We start from the raw sequence: 18,402 nt of genomic DNA, 5'->3' as shown, positions 1-18,402 counted from the left end.
TGACACAGTTAAGACGGAAACCCCAAACCAATGATCCTGTAACATTTGGCCAATCACAGGATGGCCCCGTGACTGGCTGCACTCACTCCCAGGAGTCACCAACCCACCCAATACCAAACCTGCATACTCAATGGCTGGAAAGCTGCCACTACCATGTGCACCCATAGGCACGGGCAAACACATGCTCTCTCCTTCTATATAGGCCTCACGGCAGCAAACACCAAGTGGCACTGCCTGATGACATCACGGGAGGCTGCCCTTTAAGCCCAGCCATCCCATTCCTCCAACGCCTCAGCAACAGGTCCCTCTGCCTTGCTGTGCATGTTGCCATTGTATCCTGCGCTTTGCTTTCTTGTCTTCTCATTTTCCCTTGCTCCTTGTCTCTTCTCTACCTTGCCTTGCCTTACCTTGCCTGTCCGCCCTGCTTATGTCATGGTCCCCTGTTTCTGCCTGCTGCCTGGTACTGACCTCTGCTATGGACACTGGCTTCTCCTTAAACTGTGCCTACCCCAGCTGTGGCTTGTACCTGAATCCTGTCTTCTTGCTGCCAACCCTGACCACTGCCTGTACATGAGCTTTCTGACCGCTCCTTAAGGGACACTCGCCTAAGCCCTGCCAGCCCCTGGAAACCAAAGGCTGAAACTGTGGGGAATGGGACTGATATAGGTGAAACTCCATTCCCAATAGGGATGTGTCTGCCAACTGTCAGTTTCCCTACTAGGCCCTATCTACCCACGCCACAGCCCAAGAGCTCACATCCATGAGGCAGTGAGGAACAGGCTAGAATGGTGGGTAAACTCTCAAAATTTGCAAATGGGAGTGTCTCTGGAATATCCAGACTGGGTATTAGTAACAGATGTCGGGGATTTTGGACAAAAATGAGTTCATGGTCAATAAATCGTTCAGCGATAAGGGCAATCAGATTAGCATTATACCATTTTCACCTGATAATTAAAGGGAAGGCAGTGAAGGTTCTAAGTGACAATGCTACAGCAGTAACATATGTAAACAAACAAGAGGTCTTTGAAGTCAGGACACACCCAAAGAGACGTCCACTGTTCTTGTGGACAGAAAAGAACATAATTCAATTATCAAGACAATGTACATGCAGATTTCCAAAGCAGGAAGTTAATAGATCCTGGAGAGTGGGAGCTCAGTCATTGGGCTTATCAGTAGATAGTGTAGCATTTTGGGGAGCATCAATTAACAAGAAAGTAAAAAGGTTTTACAGCCAACGCAAAGAGTTAGGAAGCAAAGCAATAGATGCTCAAATCCAGTGTTGGCCCAATGAGAAAATGTTATGTCTTTCCACTGAGGCCTCTAATAGGTTGAACGATAAAGAAGATAGAGAAAGGAGGAGTACAAGTAGTTCTAGTAGTGCCGATTGGCCAAGGAGGCCGTGCTATGTGGATTTAAAGAGACAGTTAGACGACCTATTAAAGTTATCAGGAGTCAGAGGCCTTCTGCATCAAGGACCAATTATAATGGAGTATCCAGCTCCCATCTTGCTTACGGCCTGGTCTTGAATGCACAAGGTTATTCCAGAAGAGTTACTTGTCCTCAGTAATTAAGACAATGTTAAATTCAAAGACAAGATCAGCATGTATGACATATATTAGGATATGATGTTGTTTTGAGATTTTTTGTAATTATAAATCAATTTCACCATGGTATTTGCAGATTGGACATATTCTTACTTTTTTATAAAAGGGATTAGACAAAGGATTAGCTTTTAATTCTTTAAAAGTTCAGATCACGGCTATTTCAAGTTTCAGAGGATGAATTAAAGGGCAGAATATAACCTTGGATACAGATATTTCTCGTTTTTTGAGCTAGGTGAAGCATCTTCAACCTCTAGTCAGACCAATAATTCCACAATGGAGTTTGAGTATGGTGTTAAAGTCTTTAGCCAACAATCCATTTGAACCTATAAATAGGTTGACAATAAAGGATTTAACTTTAAAGACTGTATTTTTGGTAGCAATCACAGTTTGTCACAGGCTTTGTTATGTCAAAAACCTTTTCTAAGGTTCGATAAGGAATCAGTGTTGCTTAGGCCAGTTCCTTTCTTTATGCCTAAGGTAGTTTCTCCATAACATCCAAATCAGAGGATTGTTCTACCTGTTTTTAGCAAGTATGAGTGTAAAGGAAATAATAGGAATCTAAGATATATGGAAATTAAACATTGTCTACTCTAAAGAGATATTTAAAGGTAACTAGTGAGTTCCGTAAGTCAGAACATTTGTTTGTGTAGATCAGAGCTCCACGCAAGGGGGAAGCGGCCTCTAAGCCTTCTATGGATTAAGGAAACTATAAATTCAGCATATCTTTTCCAAGGACCGAAACCACTAGAATTAAGGCTTATGAGACAAGAGCGCAGTGTACGTCATGGGCTGAAGTATGGGTGGCTAATCCAAGTGACATTTCTAATGTGGCAACATGGATGAGTTTGTCAGACATTATAAATTGGCTGTTTACACAAGATAGGATGCAGTTTTTGGAACAACTGTCTTGAAAGAGGGTTTCAAATCTTCCTTCCCTAAATAAATGGGCTTTGGTATGTCTCATATGTTCCTGACTGGTGGAGCAGAGAGATAAAGGAAGGATAAATTATGACTTACCCCAGTTGATTTCCTTTTCTTTACTTCTGCAACACCAATCAGGAAATCCATCCCCGAAATGCTTGTATGTTTGTTATTCTATAACTAGACATTAATGATATTTTAGACAATATTTATAATTCAAGAATTGTCAAGTAGTTTTAAGCAGATACTCTAAGAGAATTTCATCTTAAAGAATGTTGTATTCATTTAAAATAAGAGAAGAAAAAAAGAAAAGATGTAAATATTGAGTTGGGAAATTTTCAGTTATTAGGTTAATTGGATTTATAATTATTTTATGTATTATTATTCTACTATATTTTTTCCTTTGAAACTTTAGTAGTAGTAAACTGAATATACTGGTTCAGTGCTTAGTATACATGCCATGATGTCATTTAAAAGAACTCTGTCTCCAGTTGCTGGGTAATGGGACTAAACCCATTTGTTCCTGACTGGTGTAGCAAAAGGAAAGGAAATTATTAGGTAAGTCATAATTTCTCCATACTTTCCCTTTGAAAATTAGTGTAAAGTCCACTGGTAATTATTGACTTTGCAGCAATGTGAGCTATTATAAAATTACCCACATTTGTCTCTATACAATGCTGCTTACATTTGGTATATGCTATATAAATGATGATGAATTATTTATGGTATGTATATTTGGTATGCTCTATTTATGAAAATGTATATATCTATTTGCTGCTTTTGAAGGCAAGAAAATAAGGGGCTTTTCTTATCTTTTCAAGAGTAGATGTCAAATTCTCAATTATCAGCATTCCAACAATTTTAGTCTGTGCATCTGAGACTTATTTCAAGTTGACTTTCTCATGTCATCTCCCTGTGTGAATCCCGAGTGTGTTTACTTCTGTACTGAGTATGGACCAAGTGGCATCTAGTTTTTATCATTTCTGCATGCCAAAATTTCTCATCCCTATATTGGAACCCAAAAGATTTTGGAATGCTGAAAGTTTCTGTGGACTAGAAGCAATGAATCTTTGCATGTGTGCCTCATGTCTAATACTCTTATTTTACTTTGTCACTCATAGCGCTTTTCAGATTTTAGTTATTTCCTATTTCGTAATGACTTTCCCAAGAGTTTAATAAATGCTGGTTTTGTAGTAGAGATATCAGAAACTTAGCCCATATGTTATATTATTGTACCATGTACAAGCAATCTGGAGAAAGTTATGAGATATCAGTGATATGTCCTTTTTCTAGTTGTGTTAAGGTCTATTATTTTTCCTAATTTGGTGCCCTTTCACCACAAATAAATGTTAGATGTGTTAATGTCTTTGGCCCTTAAACTTTTTCTAATTAATTGGAAGGTTGCTAAATTTCTCGATATCCCTCTGATGGAATATGCATTATAATAAATTCATTTGAAGCAGCAGCTGAGAAAGCAGAGAAGTGTGATTCACTGTTAAATATAGGGCCCTATAAACAAATTTATGCTATGGGATAGTGATGAGTTGGAGCAAAGAAGTTTGGTAATTGGAGCATATGCAGGGGCAACTGGATAAACTGGGTTTATCAAATGGTTTTTATCTGCCAACATCTGATATTGCTATCTTTTATAATTGGATCCATATTATGGTTACTGTTTGCTATGAAGGCCAGCAAACACAAGATCACCTATGTCTGAATATTCACATAGTCTAATATATTTCAGACAATATATTTTTTATAATAGATCATAGTCTTCTATTTATAAGAAAATGCAAAATCAATCTTGTATTTTTAAGGACATGCTGCTGTGGCATTAAATCCTTTAACATTCAATGAATGGTAAGCACAAAAAGCATACACAGTAAGTTCATTTTTGGACATACTGGAACCATTGTAAAACAGTGACCTCTTTCGTCATCAAGAGGAATGTTATGCTGCTTCAGGCTGGCAATTATTATTTCTGCTATCTGTTCTCCAGACTTTAAATCAATTATTTACTCAAGAAAAATGTCTTTAATGCTAAATGTACCAGTATCTTTGTTATGAACTACAAATCGGAATATCATCCTGATGTTGATGAAACACATCAGGAGTAGCATCATATATAATAGAATAATAAATGGCCTTTTTTCTGTCTGCAAGAATAGCTTTTTTGCGCACACTTACTACATAATTCAATGCCCTTATTCTGACTCTCCCATGAGAAGTAAGGAGCTTGTCCTTGCTTAGTATTACCCTCTGTTTGACTTTGGCCAAATGATCATAAGTGATGTGGTCATAATGAACTATTTAGTCAAGAATTACAAGAAAGTTCCCATTGTGTGGGTCACCTATTAGATTATCTCCTTGGAATGCTAATCATTTTGAAGCAATATATGACACTGTAACATCCAACAATCTTTCCTATATTTATTTCTATCTTTTTGCTTCTGTTATTTGTTTTTGAACCTCACTATCCATTCCATGGCCATCTGATGATGGCAGTTGCAATTTCTTCCACTAGCAGTAGTAAGTTTTGTATTCAAATGCTCATTTTATGTTCGGGAAGTTTATAATATAGTTTGACATTTTTTTACATTTGGTGAATAGCCTCCACTTTTTGCTACCATACCTTTTTTTTTTTTTTTGTCTCCCATCAGAAGATAACCAACATGGAAAGCAATACAGTGCCATTGGTAGGATTCCAAACAAGTCAGTCTCTTGGTATCAGTTCTTCATTGGAAGTCTTATATTTGAGAAGAAATTCAGGAAACTTATGCCCACCAACATCTCTTGGACTTGACTTTTCTAGCTTCTGCATTCCTTCAAATGTCAGGACACCAGGTAGAACAGTTTTTTGACAGATCTGTTATCAGTTAAGACTGAGTCTTTGAAAAAACATGACTCGGGTAGTATAATACTGCACGCTCCTATTTTTTTTTTTTTTTTTGTAAGCCGCCTTCTGAACATGATGGTGCTAATGGTGATATTGCCTATCTTTGAAATCATTAGATTGGCGTCATTTGATTCATTTGGCTGCTTTTCATCATCAGTTGCCAGTGTCTTCATATTAAAACTATTTGTTCATCTATAAATAGTTTAAACAAAATAAATCCACTGGTCTGCCCTTGGGAGTTTTCTCCCTTTTGTAATCTTGACTATTCAGGAACTCAGAAGAGCTTGCAGGGCTGCCATAGTGCGGGAAATCCCATAAATATGCAGTAAAGATTTGTAGTCTTTACCAAAAATCTATGGAAATTCTCGTTTCACTGAGTACTATAGGCAGTCATACGACCTCCCTGTGTGACTTAGCTGCTGTGTTCAGAGAACACCTGTTACAGGTAAGAAACTTTGCTGTAACTTTCTTTTCTTAGCGTCTAGTCAGATGAATCCAGAATCACTGGGTTATATACCTCTACCAGCAGATGGAGCCAGAGCAAAGCTGACATCACAGTATATATACTTCTGCAGTGACATCCGCCTGCCAGTATTCTGCATCTCGTTACAGGGGATTGCTTCAAGTTTTAAAAGGAGAAATAAAAGGAAATTTAATTATTCCCGCTCTGTTACAGTGATAACCAAATGGTCCCTCCCCCAGTTGAGAGTTTCTGAGGTGATTTCCATGGTCCCTCAGATGAGTGCCTTGATCCGGTAGTTGGTTTTTGCACCCAGCATGGATTTAACTGTTTAAAACAGCTGAAAGGTAGCAGGTGCATGAAGCTGAGCACGGCAGTGACAGTATATGACCTCTTCCACCGCAGCTGGACACCGTCTCTGTATTCAGCCAAGAGGGGCTGAGCTCAGGTAAGGCTTAAAAAAAAAAACAAAGTCAGAGACAGAGTAGAAGGGTTGTTTGTAAGGCCTCCCCCTTTCTCCAGTCTCTGTGTTTGGTGTGTCATTCCCATGTTCGTTCCCACCCTCTAGGGTTGAGCAGCCCATGTGGGCTAGGCCCTGCTGTTAGGCTTTTCTCTGTGTACCGCATGGTAGGCTGTGATGGTGTTTTCGCACACCTTTTCCTGCGTGTTAAGCTGCCCTCTTCAGGATCATCAGTGTATGCAAGCACGTCTGGCTGTGCATCCAGGTTGTGTGCCCAGTTTTTGGGCACTTACTGGGATGCCTGCTTGGGCATACAGGTGATAGCAGCTTCCGTGTTAGGTGTGCACTTGCATTGTTGTGTACTTAAGTATGCAACACTTAGCCTTGCAATGCCTAAATTTTGGACGCATATATTTTACAGCGTGAATTCAGCTGGGCGCACACCTTCAGTCATCTGTTAAGCGTACTAATAGACTGATGGCGCCTGTGGCTAAGAAACCTAAGTACCTTTCTCTCTGTGCTGCCTGTCATATTCGGGCATCTCACGCTGCTATGCCCTCTTACTTGTGCCAGGACTGCTTAGAGGTTCAGGGAGAATTATCTTCCTCTGATTTTACTAAACCTGATTCTTCCCAGCGTAATGATGGCCTGGGTAAAGACATGTCAGGAGGGGCGCCTGACCTTGGAACTCCTTTAACTGGTTCATCAATGGAGGAAGGTAGCTCAGTGGGCACAGCACAGGTGCCTTCTGGTTTTGACATGGATCCTTCTGCCTTTTCTTGGGTAGAAAATTTTCAGAAATTGCAATCCTTTCTTCAGGCACAGTCCTCAGCCCCATCCTATCTTGCCAGGTCAGAATCACATGTGGTAACTTCTCACTCACCAGGTATTACTGTTAAGTGCCAAAGTACACCTAGATCGGCAGCAGGTCCTCCGAATAGGAATCCAGATGTCACGGATGATGAGGCTGATCCTGACTCTCTGGAGGATGGGGAAATTCCTCCAGGACTGGAACAGTATAGGACTATGTTGCAGTTCTTTCATAGAGATGAGCTACCGGCTCTGATTTCCCAGACATTAAAGATGCTGGGAATACCTGGGGCAGATTCCATGTACAAGCCAAAGAAAAATCCCATTCTGGTTTCTTTGTGTAAAGCCTCTGTTTTTTTCCTTGTTATGGAGGCCATTCAAAAATTTATTTATCTTGAGTGGGGCACCCCAGAGGCTAATTTCAAAGGGGTTGGGTTTTGGAAGGCCTGTACCCCTGGATCCAGTGGTGAGAGAGTGTTGCGTTTTCTGAAAGTGCACATGGTTGTCTGTGCTATCTTCAAGTGGCCGACTAACCCCGTGGAGGGAGGAATGGCCTTGAAGAATGTGCACGATAGAAGAATTGAGGCCATCCTTAAGCAAGCATTTGAAGCAGTGGCAGTGACCTTCCAGATTACTTCTTTGTTGTTCCCTGGTGGCTTACTCTTGTTTACTTCTCTCTCAGGAGGTTGATGAAGCTAGAGTGAATTCCAGGGCAGTTATGGAGCCAGCAGCCTCCTTTTTGGCAGATGCAGTCTGTGATTTAGTCCGCACCTCAGCCAGAGGGGTGACTTTGGTAATAGCGGCCAGGCATCAGTTATGGCTGAGAAATTGGTTGGCTGATGCAACCTCTAAGGCTAACCTTAAAAAATTGCCCTTTAAAAGCTCACTCTTGTTTGGGAGCGAGTTGGAGAACTGGCCAGTAAGTGGGGCGAATCCTCGGTTGCCGGAGGATAAGAAACAGATGCTGTGCTCCTTTGGCATGAGAGATCGTGCCAGGGGATCCAAGCGTTTTTGAACCTACAGAGAATCGACTTTTCAGAGGACTTGACCTTTTGGTAAGTCTCTGTCCTTTCATCCCAGACGACCCAGATGGAGCGTGTGCTCGGGTAGTGGAACCTCCTGAGCCTCCCTCTGAAGGTTTTCCGACCCACCCCCGGGAAGAGAAGATAGGGGGGTGCCTCTCTCTCTTATATCAGAGGTGAGTCAAAATCACATCAGACCAGTGGGTCCTGGAGGTGATACAAGAGGGATATGCGCTGGAGTTTCTCAGTGTTTCTTGGGACATGTTCATGGTGTCTCCCTGCCACTCCCTGCAGAAGTAGCAGGCACTGGAGTATACATTGTAGATCTGTGGTTCCAGTGCCAATGACTCAAGAAAATATGGGTTGATATTTCATTTATTTCATTGTGCCCAAGAAGGAGGGCTCCTTTCAACCCATCCTGGACCTCAAAGGGGTCAACCGTCATTTGTGGGTGACTCATTTTTGCATGGAAACACTGCACTCAGTGATAATGGTCGTGCAGTCAGGGGAATTTCTGTCCTCTTTTGATCTGTCTGAGGTGTACCTGCATATTCCCATCCGACTAGAGTACCAACATTTTCAGCATTCGCGGTTTTGGGATGCCATTATCAGTTTCGGGCACTGCCTTTTGGTCTGGCCACCGCTCCCAGAACCTTTTCCAAGGTTATAATGGTGGTGGCAGCAGAGTTAAGAGGATGGGTTCCTGGTACCACCTGTATTTGGACTACTAACTGATTCGGGCCAAGTCTCTGGAAGAGCACTGCCTGGTGACCCGCAAGGTGATTTCCTTGTTGCAGGAGCTCGGCTGGGTGGTGAACCTGGCCAAGAGCAGTCTTCAGCCTTCTCAGTCACTAGAGTATCTCAGTATTTGCTTCGACATGAAGCAGTCAGGGTTTTCCTTCCAGAAGCTCATATTCAGAAGTTGACGGTGCAGGTGCGTCTGAACACTATACACCTGATAGTGTGGTCCTATCTGCAGGTACTCAGTTTGTTGGCACCTTTAATTGATACTGTGGACGAGGGTGCATATGCATCGTCTTCAGCGCTCCCTGCTGTCTCTTTGGAGCCCACAGTCTCAGGATTGTTCAGTTCGGCTCCACCTGCCGATGGAGGTTTGCTATCATCTACAGTGATGGTTACAAGTGGTTCATCTAAGAAAGGGAGTTTCCCTAAAATCGCTGGACTGGTTAGTACTCATGACAGATGTAACCCTCAGGATTTGGGGAGCTCACTGTCAGGAATGATGGCACAAGAGTGCTGGAGTGCAGAAGAGTCTCTCCGGAACATCAATTGGCTGGAAGCCCAGGCGGTCAGGTTGGTGTGCTTGTGGTTTAGCGGCAGTTTGCAGGGCAGAGCGGTCCAGATAATGTCAGACAATATAACAACTGTGGCTTACATGAGTCGGCAGGGAGGAACTAAAAGCCAGCAAATGTCGCAGAAGATAGACCAACTTATGGAATGGGCGGAAGAGCATCTTCAGGACATCTTGGTCTCGCACATTGCATTAAAAGACAATGTGAGAGCAAACTTTCTCAGCAGGGAGAATCTGGATGCAGGAGAAATGGGTATTGTCAGATGAGGCACTTCAGCTGATAGTGGATCGCTGGGGCCTTCCATTTCTAGACCTGGCATTTCTGTTTCCCTTTCTAGAGGTGCGGCTCACAATTTAAAGGTTCCTCAATTCTTCAGTTGTAGGAGAGATCCGAAGTCATTATCGATGCTTTCGTGCAGAAATGGCCAGAGGACAAGCTGTAGTAGGCCTTTCCTCCGTGGCCTATGTTGGGCAGAATGGTTTGGAGAGTCGCCACAAAGGGATGATGCTTCTGGTGGCACCAGATTGGCCCAGGAGAACATGGTATATGGATCTGCGAAGGCTCCTGGTAGACTCCCCCCTCCGGTTTCCGGCACACAGGAATCTGTTGCAGCAGGGTCCTGTTCTTCACAAAGATCGGACTCTTTTGTCTTACAGTATGGCTCTAGAGAGGGCTCACTTACTGAAGCATAGCGATTGCCACCTTGCTACGAACAAGACAGTTTTCCACTTCCTTAGCCTATGTGCAGGTTTGGTGAGTGTTTGAGGCTTGGTGTGAAGATCAAGGAGTTCTTCCTCATTCGGTTAAGATCCCACTCATTTTGGAGTTTTAACAGGATGGATTGACTAAAAGGTTGGTCCTTAATTCCTTAAAGGTGCAAGTAGCGGTTCTTGCCTGTTTCAGGGGTCAGGTGAGTGGTGATCCCTTGTCCGCTAATCCATATGTGGCCCATTTCTTGAAAGGAGTGAAATCTTTGGCCTCCCTTGTGGTTACCAGTGCCCTTGTGGAGTCTTAATCTGTTTTGCACTTCTTAGTGGGCCCTACATTCAAACCAATGCGTAACCTTTCCTTGCGGTTACTGACCTTGAAAACTGTTTCTTGTGTTGATTTCTTCTGCGTCGAATTTCCAAGCAACAGGCCTTGTCTTGCTGGGAGCAGTTACTTCGAGTGACTCCAGGGGTGATACAGCTGCATTCTGTTCCTTCCTTTTTTCCAAAAGTGGTCTCAGATTTTCACTTGAATCAGTCCATTTCCCTGCTGTCTCTGGATAGGGAAAGAAATGTGGAGGAATATCACCTGTTGCAACCCTTGGATGTTGAGACATATCGTGAGGTATCTGGAGGTTTCTAAACCTCTCAGGAAGACGGATTGACGGTGGTAGTAAACAGGGTGAGCTGGCTTTGCGGGCTGCAATAGCTCACTGGATTAAGGAGGTAGTCACGTGGATGCTGAACAGCCGATGCCTAGTCAGGTTAGGGCTCGTTCCACTAGGGCTCAGACAGTGTCATGGGCAGAAGTTAGATTGTTTTCTCCCGTCGACATTTGCCGAGCTGCGACATGATCCACCTTACACACCTTTTCCTATCGTCTGGATGTATAGGCTGAGAGGACATAGCCTTTGCATGTGCGGTTTTGACTGGACCGCGGGCAGCCTCTCGCCCTATTCGGGAATAGCTTGGGTATCCCACTGGTTCTGGATTCATCTGACTAGAGGCTAAGAAATGAGAAATTACTACATAGCTGATAATTTCCTTTTCTTTAGGATAGTCAGATGAATGCAGCTTCTTGCCCTTGGCTGCTGAATGATTGGCTATGGTCCTCCTGCGTGTTCCAGAGGTTACTGGTAAGTGTTAGTCCAGTCCTTAGATTAGTGTTGATGCATTCTTTGTCTGACCTCAGTTTTTCCTGTTGGCTGAGTACTGAAATTAGTTACATAGACCATAACTGGACACCTGAGGACTGGGAGGAGGGGGTGCCCCATGCCTTTCCAATATTAGCATAAATTTGCATATATTTGTCTCCTGCTCCTGTCTCATCTTTTCCCTCGTTCCATGTAACTCAACTGTCTTTCTCCCCTCCCACTGCCCCCTTATCTCTCTCTCTCTACTGTTTCCTGTGCCCTCCTTTGTTTCTTTTCCTGTCTTCTCCAGGCCCTGTGCCCCCTCTTTCCCCTCTTCTTCTGTGCCCTCCTGTCTTTTCATCCTTAGCCCTTGTGGCCCACTCTCTTCCTCCAACCTCTCCTGTGCTCTATTGACCCTTTCCCTTCTCCATTCCCTGTGCCATCCTCTGTCCCTCCAGCCTCTGTGCCCTCCTCTGTCTCTCTCCCTCCTTCATTCCCTGTGCCCCCTCTCTCCCCTTCCTTCCTTGTGGCATCTCTGGCTCTCTCAACCTACCTGTGCAACTCCCTCTCTATCCCCCCTTCCGCCTGTACCTCCCCCCTCCATCTCCCTTCTCCATTCCCTCTTATTTTTCTCTCCCATCCTGTCTTTTTTTTGCCGCCTCTGGGTCTATTTCTCTCTGAGGCATTCAGCTATGTAGGAAGTTCTGCTAGAGCAGCTGAGAGGAGGGAGTGATTGAGCTGTGTGCCCATCCCCTCTCCCCACAGCTTCCAGTCACAATAGAGAGAGGAGGTGGGGGAAGAACCGCAGAACAACTGCTAAGGAGAGTGTGCTTAGGTGAGGTCCCACCCCCACTCCCTACAGCTACCAATAACAGCACGGGGAGAGGAGATAGGACAGGGCTGCAGCTCCACTCTCATGCTGCTCGTTCCACCTTAGTCCCCTTCCCCGCCTGTAAACAGGAAATGGTGCAGAACTGTAGGGGAAAGACGCTGCTTGCCGCAGAAGACAGATTTTGTGTGTCCAGTCAGTACTTCTGACTGTACACTGTACTGGTGAACAGAAAACTGGACTGCCTGGTTCAAACTTGGGCAGTTGACAGCCCTAACTGAAATGCTCCATCTCCATCTGCTGGTAGAGGTGGTTCTGGATTCAACTGACTATCCTAAATAAAAGGAAATTATCCAATAAGTAGTAATTTCTCAATACAGAAAATAAATTTAGATTATTTTGAACAAATTTACCTTGCCATTATGAAATCACAAGGTCCAATCCAATGTATCATCCTTTCCTGTGTGGTCAATGATATTAGTCAAGTAAGAGAGAAATTTGAGTCAATAAATCATTCTTGGCTGCTTACAGTTGCCTTGATTCAAGTCAGCTCTTTTTGTATGAATAAATCTTCATAAACTTTATATATTATAACTTTTTTACATTTTAAATGAAATGTTTAATGGTTCATATCCCTGAGATGCTTTTATGTAAAATTATCCACTAACATTTTCTGTTTTGGTTGTTACCTGTGTGCAACAAAATTTCTTTTTCCTGATATGAGCTGTATTTTCATCAGTCATTTTTTTCTTCTAGATTTGCCCTCTGCTGTTAAATCCCACACATTGTGGGATTTAAATTATTTTTTCAATTGAATGCTAGTGTTTCAACATGTTTCTTTTTATGATGGCAAATGTTTAATATGCAAAGCTATGATCTCCTTGTCAAAAGGATGTAGTTCCTATGACTTGAAACTTCCCATTTCCAAACCTTCACCAGATTTTCTCTTTAATGCTTATTTTTTATTTATATTTTCACAGCAAGAGCAATCTTTTGTACAGCAAAAATAAGTATATACAGTGTATTAGTAATAATAAAGATCAGAAAACAATCTACCATATAACAGGATCACTTTATAGTTGTCTTATTTATAAATTAGAAGATCTTTATACTGTTTTTTGCCACAAAAATCAGAATTGTTCCACTCATACATGTAAAGTATTTGTAATCATAGGTCTCATGTGTTTCCAGTTCTTCTCAATTTTATATTGACATTTTGTAAATGCATGAAAAATCAAAGTCTCTTTGGTACCACTTATCTTGAAATGGAGTAAACTGCAGCAGTATAGCAACCTACTACTGCCAGCATTTCGAGAGTATCTCTCTCTGTGTGTCAGGGAAACAGATTTCTCAACTCCATAAGATCCTTATTCCTACAACAGCAGTGATAGCATTATAATACTATAGCAGGGATTCAAACCACCCAGTCAAAACTGATCTCAATCCTTAATTGAATGCCATTAAAGAATTTCAAACAACTCTGGCTTCATTAAGCCCCCTTAGATGCTGTAGGGTTTAGTTAAAAATCCAAAATATCTCCCTAGTATTCAGTTTACAATGTCTGTCTTCTCCTCATGGGCTACTTGGAATATGTTTTATAATCGTCCATTTGAGATTATCAAAAATACATGTTAAGAAAGAAAATGTTGGACTAAGGGAGCTTGAAAATTAGCTGTACCAATACAACTACAATCAATCTTATTTTCACTTTACAAATAGTCCTACCTATATACATCTTATTACACAGACATACAATAGCATACATTAGAAAAGATGACAAAATTTGTTTTCATAATTTTTGATACTGCAAAGAGGGAAAGATCCATTTGTAACCTTTGATAATTGAGTTGCAAAAATCACATCTCACACATGGACTGTAACCTTCTGGTAAGCTTTGATCTTCTCCTATCATAGAATGGGCAACATTATCACAAATGTTTAGTCCATGGGAAAATTCAAATAAAGATGGATCTTAAAAATCTTGATGCATTGATAAAGCATGGCAGTGTTTCCTTATTATAGATAGTATCTCCATCATGTAGTTGGTATATGGTTAATGCACACCCAAGCTCCTTTTGTTCGGATTTGTCTGTACAGTTGCTGGCGGTCTGAAAACAATACTCTTAAAGATAAATTCATTATGTAGGGACAAACATGACTACTGTACTCAGAGTATATTTGTAAATGGATAAGAATTTGTCTGCTACTTATGGTAACATCAAAAAAGTTAATTTTCAAAACTCGTATTCAGAATTATGTGAACAGAGAACATGAAAAAACTGAATGAATTGTCTTTTAACAGAGATCTTGTAGTGAAACCAGCAGATTAGGGAAATGCCATAATTGTACAGAGTAAAATTAATTATATACAAGATACCCATTTTTACAGAAAATTAGAGGGGGATCCTTTAGGTAACATTCAAGAAGACATATGTAATGTTTTAAAAGAAGCGAATGTTAGGTTACCTTACTGTTAGAACCTTTTTGGTGGCTAACACCTTTGTACTCCAGTATTTTACAGAGTCTTAAAAATGTATAAATCTTTGAATGATCTTCCTCTGAGACTCTATAGTTTCTAGCCAGGGTTCTTTTTTGTAACCTTTTTCTAAATATTTTGGATCATTTTTTTGGATGCTATACTGCAGTTACAGCTCTACATCTAAGATATGTCAGGTATGCTACGAAGATTGGACAGCATTGATAGAATATCTGAAAATTAATTTATGGATTTCTCAGCACTTTATACTAATATTCCATAACATACAGCCTTGGAGACAATTACCAGAATAGTCATTGAAAGACCTCTCTGCAGCGCTTACCAAGTGGAAGTTTGATACAATTAGCAGAAGTAGTGCTATGATCTAATAATTTGTTTGGTCAAAACCTATTACCTTCAAACCCATGGTATAGCAATGCGGTCATTGTTGGCTCCTTATTTGGCCAACCTTTACTTTGGACAATTTGAAGACCATTACATCTATTTATTATTATTATTTTTAATTATGAGTGTTTTATATACTGTCATTCCATGTGAGAATCATTAGATCACAACAGTTTACAGATTTAACACTCGCAAAGGGTGAGTTACCAAGGCAGGCATACATACAGGTAGATATTCAAGGTAAACATTCCAAATATAAGGGTGCGTTTCAGAGATGGACATATAGGATGCACTTGTAATCGTTATGGGGGGATGAGAGGAAGGAGTAGAGCGCAGGACATAGTAATCTGAGTGAGGGGGAATTGGTTATATCACTCAGAGAGTAGGCATTATCGAATAGCCAAATTTTCAGTTTTTTCTTAAATTTCTTAGTGTCAGTTGTTCAAAGATTCTCTGGCATTGAGTTCCATAGCGTTGGGCCTGCAATTGATATCGCTCTGTCTCTTGTTTGTATTAGATGAGCATTTTTTATGGTTAGGATTTCTGAGATCTAAGCGCTCGAGTGGGAATATGTGATTTGAATGTTATTCCCATCAAATCATTGTTTGGATTCATATTGTATATTATTGTTAGTACTTTGTATATTATTCTCAACTATACAGGTAGCCAATGCAATGCTATTGGGGTTGGGGTGATGTGGTTGAATTTTCTTTTTCCAGTCAGTAGTCTAGTTGCAGCATTTTGTACTAGTTGTATTGGTTTAAAGTGACTAGCCGGAAGTCCTAGAACTAGAGAACTGCAGTATTCATCACAATCAAGTCATAATATTTTACTATGGTCTTAATTTACTGATTTTTTTCATATAGCTAGCAGACAAATAAATTGACAATTTTATGCTTGGATTAATTCATTAGATGCTAATCGGACATTTATGATGGAAGCTAGTCAGACAGTTCTCCCTTTTTTAGACATTCTTACTGGTATTAATAAGAGCATGATGAGTACTACAGTGTGTCATAAGGCAATTGAACAAAATCTTAAATTTCAAAGCTATCATCCTGGACCTTTAAAAGCTAGACTTCACGTTGCACAGGTTTTTTGGAATCAGAAGGCTTTCCTCAAACACTGCCAAATTTAAACATTAAGCAGAGGTATTGAGAATCAGACTACAACGAATAGATTATCTAAGAAAGTAATTAAACAGGTGTCTTTAAGATCATTGTTTTCAGACCACCAGCAACTATTGAAATACAGATAGAAATATTTTTTAGTTTCCTTGCTGTGTCAGCAGCCTCTCAGTAGCACTTTTCAGTGCTAAATATATATTAAAAAAAAAGTCTTTTTCTCTCTCTGGACTTTAAATTGACTGTTGAGGTAACCACCCAACTCTTAGAAAACCTGCCCCCCAAACCCATCATTCTACCTTCCCCCTAGGAACTCGCGGACTTTTAGTTTCTTCTGTTGAATCTTGTCCTGAGGCCTCTTGCCATTTATTTTGTCAGTCCTTTCTTTTCTATAATCTGCTCCTCTCCTCCTCTAGCGAAAATGATGGGAAGCATTTCCCATCTCAGGGTCATGTCAAAATGAGCCGAGCATGGATGTGAGTGACAGCTGTCAAAGCTCTGCAGTGCATTAAGTAGATGCACATTGGCTTAAAAAAATAACCTATAGTTGATTTTGAGATATTTTATTTCATTATTTCTTAGCAGCTGGCAGGGCCCTAGGCGAATTAGTTTAAACACTCATAATCAAAAGTAAAACATTCAACACACAAAAATAAAAACACTCAAAGCTTAAAGTACAGTAGCTTAGTATACAAGTAATAAATTTAAAAGGCCTTCAAAATTTCTTGTGACGTTCTAAGCATAGTCTTACAGCAACCAACTTCTGTGAAAAACTATTTGCACGTGATTGGGGATGGAGTAGTTGATGTGTGCTCCATGCAGTACCGTAATTCTTTACCTTGCTTCTGTATACTGTATATAGTTCTATAGTTTAAACAAATAGTAAGTCTGGAAAAATGACTCAGATCAGAGTTCTTATTTACTAACTTCATATCCCTAGAGCTGTTCATTGTACTCAGGGATGCATTGGTGAGAACTGCCAGCCCAGAAAGCTTTCCTCATTTTCTATTTCATAGACTTGTCAAGTGAAGCTACCACAGTTTGTTTTATAAACAGGTTCATGTTCAGTCCCATCCATGATTCCTTTTGGGAAACCCTGCAAATAATGTATGATATTTTAGAATTGCCATATTTGTGCAGCTGTTCATGGTGAATAATCTACCTTAGGGCTGGCCAACCCCTGGCTCTTTCATGTGCAAAATGTCTCTTGTCCACTTGGCCACATGGCAACTGAGCAGCATATATATAAAAGTCTAGCACAAATATGTGAGGGAAATAGGATTGTGTGAAAGCATCCGGGAAAACCTCAAACAATGCCTAATATAGGCTATTGGTGCCTATAAGGCTATCAATCTTCCAACCCCACAGTTGTGGATGTTAAATATTGTATAATCATTGGTTACCCCAGAGCGTGTGATGCTTTCATGGTAAATAAAGCTATCACCAGAGTCAGGTAGAAAGTCCACAGAAAATGGATATACTGGTATACAAGAATGTATTTTACCAGATGTTGTATTCAGTGCAGTGGCACCAAGATTCATGGTTCAGATATTTTCATGCTGTCTGTGTGTCATCCCGACATTGCAACGTTTCTAAAATTAATTCTTCATCAGGGAGTAACTGATGAGCATGATATCGGCAATGTGAAAGTTAATCTCAGCGCTGTGATAAATACCTGAAACGATACCATGTGTAACAATCTTTTAGTGATGTAAAAAAAATCTACATATGTGCGGCAATAATCTCAGGAGAACACTTACTTGGTTTGAAGTGGTCAATGTTGCGGCTAAAGCCGGGACTCTTAACGCGCTACAACAAAAATTATTACGAAGACATAATTAAGTGTCCATGAGATAAAGAAAAACATTAAAAGAACCCGGTTTTTCAAAGCTTACGTACGCGGAATGGGTCTTCTGCATCCAGCGATCTGACATTGACAGTCGATGTTGAGAAAACGCTGACCTTTAAAACCAAAAATCCCGCCGATTTTGGGAAAGCGGAAATGACGCATATGTCTATAAAAGGGCATGTGCGTCATATGGTGGCCATATTGGAAAAATGGGAAAAACCTCAAAAACCAAATATGGACTTATACGTCATCTGGAGACTGTTGAAGCTGATAGAGTGGTTTGAAGCTCCAAATGTAGGTCCATACATCATTCGGAGGCCATTTTGAATTAGACCAAAGGGATGGAGTGTCCTCTGCAGCATTGCAGAGGACAGGAGGAGAGGAGCTGGAGCA

The 18,402-nt window shown here is 40.9% G+C and overlaps 1 protein-coding gene across 7 annotated transcripts in view; it reads left to right on the top strand.

Moving 5' to 3' along the window:
* CTDP1 (CTD phosphatase subunit 1) overlaps nucleotides 1–18,402 on the top strand; it is a 531,182-nt gene that overhangs the window by 355,033 nt on the left and 157,747 nt on the right. The window contains exon 13 of one of the 7 annotated variants that reach the window (XM_029590824.1): nucleotides 5,186–5,369. The exons of the other annotated variants lie outside the window; for them this stretch is intronic. Coding sequence (XP_029446684.1) covers nucleotides 5,186–5,369 — 184 coding nt within the window. The remainder of the gene's footprint in view (nucleotides 1–5,185; nucleotides 5,370–18,402) is intronic. 7 annotated transcript variants of the gene reach the window in all.

Source organism: Rhinatrema bivittatum, chromosome 2 (genome assembly GCF_901001135.1).
Source record: "Rhinatrema bivittatum chromosome 2, aRhiBiv1.1, whole genome shotgun sequence".
In the NCBI taxonomy this organism is placed as follows: Eukaryota; Metazoa; Chordata; class Amphibia; order Gymnophiona; family Rhinatrematidae; genus Rhinatrema; species Rhinatrema bivittatum.
This window is presented reverse-complemented; position numbering and strand designations above follow the sequence as displayed.